This window comes from Amphimedon queenslandica, unplaced genomic scaffold, assembly GCF_000090795.2.
Source record: "Amphimedon queenslandica unplaced genomic scaffold, v1.1 AMPQUscaffold_13484, whole genome shotgun sequence".
In the NCBI taxonomy this organism is placed as follows: domain Eukaryota; kingdom Metazoa; phylum Porifera; class Demospongiae; order Haplosclerida; family Niphatidae; genus Amphimedon; species Amphimedon queenslandica.
In genome coordinates this window covers 41,107-47,866 of record NW_003546280.1, presented here as the reverse complement: position 1 = coordinate 47,866, position 6,760 = coordinate 41,107, and the positions used below count along the sequence as shown (strand labels likewise).

General features: G+C 33.3%; 1 protein-coding gene across 1 annotated transcript in view; it reads right to left on the bottom strand.

Moving 5' to 3' along the window:
- Positions 1–6,760, bottom strand: part of LOC105311942 (steryl-sulfatase-like) — a 33,042-nt gene that overhangs the window by 25,278 nt on the left and 1,004 nt on the right. Inside the window, exons 4-8 of the mRNA XM_019993983.1 lie at positions 6,514–6,668; positions 5,562–5,698; positions 5,364–5,442; positions 5,278–5,310; positions 1,385–1,462 (exon numbers count right to left, since the gene is read on the bottom strand). Coding sequence (XP_019849542.1) covers positions 1,385–1,462; positions 5,278–5,310; positions 5,364–5,442; positions 5,562–5,698; positions 6,514–6,668 — 482 coding nt within the window. The remainder of the gene's footprint in view (positions 1–1,384; positions 1,463–5,277; positions 5,311–5,363; positions 5,443–5,561; positions 5,699–6,513; positions 6,669–6,760) is intronic.

Below are 6,760 nucleotides of genomic sequence, written 5' to 3'. Positions count from 1 at the left end.
ATCTAATGAATTCTGGCACGAGGAGGATGCCCTCCTCCTATTATAAAATTCCCTTAACATGGACCTAATACATGTACATGGACCTGGAATACATTGTACATGTATTTAGAATAAATGTTACACGTGTATGTACTCTACTGGACCTCATACTTTGTCCTACATGGCTGGAGCCAAAAATATCAAACCTGTTTATTGAATTTTAAAAATACATTCCAGCAGGAAGAACTATGAGTGTACTGCATGAATACACATGACCTTGCATCTATGTATAAGCTAGGTGTGTGTGTGTGTGTACGTGTGTGTGTGTGTGTGTACGTGTGTGTGTACGTGTGGCTGGAATGCAATAATGCACACTCAATCTCTTTCAGACACCGCCACATCATAAACTTTAAAAACAGTTCTTTGTGAGTGTGTGTGTGTTGAATAAAATAATGAATAAATAAATTAATTAGTATGTCCATGTGTGTGTGTGTGTGCGTGCGTGTCTTTAATTTTGAGCTATGATAAAAATGTGACTAATAAATAAGGTGAAACTTTATATTAAAATAAATAAATTAAAATATTTATGACCGATAAGCAATAGCGTGTGGTACCTCCATGTGTGTGGGTATAAGAGTCATAGAAAAAGTTACTATTACTTTACTGATAAATAATAAACACTTAAATAAGAATATATACCTAATCAAGGGCATATACCATGTACATTGTATCGCTATCATCACATAGACTTCCATATAAGAATACTAATTTTACTTTATGGACTCTTTCTATTTATGTACTTGTTTTCTGTTGTGTTATTTTTTGATAATAAAAATAGCAATGATAATAATAATAATAACAATAACAATGATAATAATAATAATAATAATAATAACAATGATAATAATGATAATAATTACAACAATGTAGACATGCAAACAAATCCAGACACACTACAAGTATCATTGACACACACAAACGGCATAAACACATTAAGAATGAACTACACTGTACAACTACATGTACCGCCACCACTGAGTCACAGTGACACACGAAAGTGTAACATTCAGACAAGTTCATATATGTAGATCGCCATGTACATGTACATGTACATCTACATGTTTATCTCCGTGTACATCTCATCTACATGTACATGTACAGTACATGTACATGGACTTGTGTGCATTTATGGACAATTCTCACATGCATACATGTACATGTACATGAATTTACGCCAATCGTGTCAAAAACTTATACACAACCTAACAAGGATAAACGTCCACGTGACTAATATACATGAGTACTTACATAGATATTGTCAATTTTGTGAGAGGATTTGACCTCAATTACATGTACATGTATATCATATGATTGCTGTGTCATTGGAACTATTCTATACACTTACAGTGTTAAGGAAGTCTTTACTTGCAAATAAAGGAACGTGAACTTCATCATAAGACATGAAGAGAAAGAATGGATTATCCTAAAAGAGAGAGAGAGAGAGGGAGGGAGAGAGAGGAGGGAGAGTAAGATTTATTTAGTATGAATGGAGAAGCATAAACAATACTAAACATACGTATACATACTCATACAGACTTGATTGCATTCACTAATCAAATTTACCAATTAAACACAAACAATTGGACAGACAAACATCATTAAAAAAGAGGCTCGCTCGTGCTGAGTTGTACAAGTAAGACAAATCCTTATTGAATTAAAGTAGGATAATGAAAATCTAAAAATAGGCCAGACAGACAATACGTTAGAAGGTCAGAATTAACTAAATAATCTGCTATAAAGTACAAACTGAATTTAATGACGCATGCTCAAAGAATCTGGAAGTTGATACCCTCCAATGGCTACAGGTCAGAGTATAAGCTTAACACAGTGGAGAAGGCGCAAGGACTAATATAAATAAAGTGTATGATAGTATATTGAATGTATTGTGGTATGTAGTGGAGACAAGAGGATGGAGAGTCATGCGGAATGTGGTATGAAACCTTTCAGCTAAGTGTATACATGTATGCGTGGGTGAATGAAAGAGCACATGAATAGCAAGTGCAGAAATAATGGAGAAGTGTGATATGATAATAATAAAGCAATGGCGTGATGCATAAAACTAAGAGCTAGTCCAAGAGATAATATAATTAAGAAATAAAAGAGGATTAAAGCTTCTCCTTAGATAATAGTTAGAGTACATACATTGTAGACTTTCAGTTATTCACATAATTATAGTAAAAGTGCTGTATTACCTTTACATAATGCAAACTGCAGTACATTATGCAAGGCTTTCTCTTTCTGTTTAATATGCTTTTATGCTATGAGTTAATACCAGCTCTGTCTAAAAAATACTCTATGCCATTTTGACTACAGATAGCCTATAATATTTTCCAAAAATTGGCTCCAAAAAGGTGCCATATTTTTGTAAATCTATTCCTTATTAAAAAAGCTAATCTTTCCCTAGATGTACATGCATGTGCTTATATGCATGATAAAACGTTCATGCACATGACAATGACAATACAAATGGACATAAAGCACCATCATGCTACACATAACATCTTTTGCCTTATAAGGTCATGCTACTATCATTATGTATAATGGTGCTACAGTGAGCATGAGTGTAGTGGATGGTACAACATGATTATAATATGATTATGATAAACTATGAATATTAGGTTAATACTAACCACATCCTCCTAACGAAGGATAGGGTCGAACAAAATAGAAACAAAGAAAATGCTATTGATTAAAAATGCGAAGGACACAATGTGAACTTAAAAGCACTGCATATGTATGCATGTATATTTTAAATAATTTGTTAGAATTAAAACTATCAAAAAATATATAATGAAAATATGTAATTGCCATGATGACAGAAGGGCAACATTTACATTACTAGCAATAGAAAAATGCACACTGGTGACGAATGATGTCCTATTGTGTTGAAACAGCAATTATCCTCCACCACACAGTACAAATTAAACCATAGGAGCAATACCACCAGGTGCAACGAATGACAGAACTATATCGTCATGATGAGCATATGACAGACTTTCATACACACCCTCACAAATAGCATATACATGTACATGTACATGTATATGCAATGTTGATGAATAGCATATTAATTGAGCAATAAAGTAACAATAAATTGACCCTTCAGGTCATACTGACTGACGTCATTATGATAAACTGCCATTTCAAATATTTCCCTCCCTCTTTCTGTTCAGTAATGCTTTTGTGCTATTAGTTAATACTAGCTCTGATTGGAAAATACTGTATGCCATTTTTAACTACAGGTAGCCTATAATAGTTTCCAAAAATTGGCTCCAAAAGTGGAGCATATATTTTCCAAAATCATGTAATTCCTAAGTAAAAAACTATATCCTTTCCATACATGTACATGCATGTGTTTATATTCATGACAAAGTCCATGCACAATTGCACATGTCAATGTCAGTACAAAGCACTATCATACTACACATAACATCTTTTGCCTTATAAGGCCATGCTACTATCATTATGTATAATGGTGCTACAGTGAGCATGAGTGTAGTGGATGGTACAACATGATTATAATATGATAATGATAAACTATGAATATTAGGTTATTACTAACCACATCCTCCTAATGAAGGATAAGGTCAAACAGAATGAAACAAAGAAAATGATATTGATTAAAAATGCAAAAGACATAATGTGAGCTTAAAAGCACTGAACATTAATTTTTGTATGAATTTAAAGTGTATGTATCCATATTTTGAATGATTTCTTAGACGCCAAATTAACAATTTAATTTGTAACAAAAAATGTACACGTACATGCATGCAACTGTCATGATTAGTAGCAACAGAAAAATGTGCACTACTGATTAATAATTTCCTCTTCTATAGAGATGCTAATTATCCTTCATGTAGAAGACAAGCTAAATTAGGAGGGATAGACAGCAGCTGGCAGAACTGTCTTGTCATGAAGATTAAATTGCAGACTTTCACATACATGTACAAGTAACGTGTACATGTACATGTGGATGCTGTGTTGATGAATGGCAATCAATTAAGCAATAACGTAACAATTAATAACTTGACCTTTTGAGCTCAGACTGACTGATGTCATTATGATAAACTTCCATTTTAAATATTTCATGAAATAAACAAAAATATGCATTTATATTATACATGTATATAGGTCCCCCACAGGATTTTGGCATAGTTATTTTTCAGAGAATTGCAAAGTCGCTCAAAAATTGGGTCAAAAACACAGGTACGGGGCAATTCGGCAAAATCACGAGGAGAGAATTTTCCATTTTTATAATTTTATCTGATACATATACATGTTCTTATGTTGTGTAGAAAGTTTGAACTGATTCCGATCACATTTGAATTTTTATGAATTTTTAAAGTTGCTCCAAAATTGGGTAAAACTCCCTGTACTATAGTACAGGGTCATCGGCCAAATTTTGCTAAAAATGAAAAGGAGAGAATTCGATCTCCATTTTTATAATTTTATCTGATACATATACATGTTCTTATGTTGTGTAGAAAGTTTGAATTGATTCTGATCAAGTTTGAACTTTTTATGAATTTTTAAAGTTGCTCCAAAATCAGGCTAAAGTCCCTGTACTATAGTACAGGGTCATCAGTCAAATTTTGCTAAAAATGAAAAGGAGAGAATTCTCCATTTTTATAATTTTATCTGATACATATACATGTTGTTATCTCATGTAGAAACTTTGAACTGATTCCGATCAAAACTGAGTTTAACTCATTTAATTATCATATGCTTTGTGAGAATTAAACCTTAACATTACCCGACACACAGACTCACATGCACATATCTTATCCAATAACAATATACATGTCCAAGCATGCAAGCCAATTTTTACACAATCTAAAAATCGCGCTAAATTTCAAGGTCATAATTAATCCTGAACTTTGTCCATAGTAGATGTCACACTGTCAATAAAAAGCAAAATAATTAGATAAATGTTTAACCTAAGAGGAAGCAAAGGCCCGTCCCTTCCCTATGGCTTCAATGATCTAATACACTCACACACACACGTACAATCATAATACAATAATATAATGACATGTACTTATTAACCTTGAGGTACACATGAGTCCTTCTTAGGAATATCAGACACAACAGCAATAAATAAAGTTGAAAATGTAAACAACAACATATCACATGACAACAAGATAATTAGCGAGTATAATTAAGAGGGTATTGTAATTAGTTATTTAATTATTATAACACAAAAACATGTTGTTTTAAAATAATAATATTTTTATTTACTTTGTTCCGTGTAATAAAATCCAATGCTCTTTCCTATAAATTTACACGACTTAATAAATACTTAATAACTAGAGGGTGTGGCTTACATTGTAACGAGGTGTTAGGGTATTCAAATTGACAGGTTGCTCGATAATCTTAGTATTATTATATAATGGAACACCAGGCCTATGCCAAGGAGAGAGAGAGGGGAAGAGAGAGAGAGAGAGAGAGAGTGAGAGAGAGAGAGAGGGAGAGAGAGAGTGAGAGAGAGTGAGAGTGAAAAGAGAGAGAGAGTGGTTGTGTACCATGATAAAAGTCTGTCCTCCTCTGGACAGAAATAAGGGGCACATCCCTCGTCTTGAGCATAAGGAAGGCCAAAGAACTCATCAAATCCTCTCTCGGTGGGTAAACAAGAAACATGACCCAGGTGCCACTTACCAATCTACAAGACAAGAGGAGAAATAAAATAAAAGAACAGGATAAAAGAGATGCTAATAGTATATTACATAGCTTTATTTTTTTATTTTGCATTTTTTGTTTCAAAAAGGGTTAGGTTGATGAAAAGGAAGAAAAGAAAACATAATAAATATTTTGAAACACATATACCATACATGTACATGTACATTCTTTATTTTAAAACTCTTTCAATTTCACATCCTTTTTCATTACATCATTATTACACAGCTATACCTCATTCAAAATATCCACACACACACACACACACACACATGTACATGTACCTGTATAGAAGCTATAATGTATAATGAATGGCATTCAAAGCATTAACATCAAAAACATGTTATTCCACTACCACAAAGAGCTTGAGCCAACTAAATGAATTAACAGTATCAAATTATGCAGCATTTTTGTATACATGTATACATGCCCACACACACAAATATTGAATACATATGCACGTACTGCACACGCAATATGTACATGTTCTACACCTAATGTTTGCAGTCTTTGATAGCATGGTATGCAAAGGAATTGGCTCCTAAGTGTTTATTGGGTTAGGACTTGTTAAAACTTTGAGTTTCTATTCCTCCAAAGCAAAAACAACCAATATAAATATTATAGTACATATACTTATTAACTGTCTAATTAAATAATATTTGTCTGACAATGGTATTTGGCTCTATGTAAATGTACTTGTTAAAATCCCTAACTTTTGACTAGCATAATAGCATTAAACATACATGTACATGTATATGTACATACAAGACAATTACATGTATTACATGTACGAGTTCTTACGAGTGCTGAGTTGTAGCCTCCTTGCTTCAATACTTGAGGTATTGTAACTTCATCTGATGGTAGTCCTCCTGTGTTTGATGGGAGGAATACTCTGAATGCCATATCAATGGGATATGAATGATCAGTGAATATACCATTCCTTACTGGTAACCGACCTTAGGAGAAAGAGAGAGAGAGAGAGGGGGGGGGGGAGAGAGAGAGAGAGAGAGAGAGAGAGAGAGAGAGAGAGAGAGAGAGAGAGAGAGAG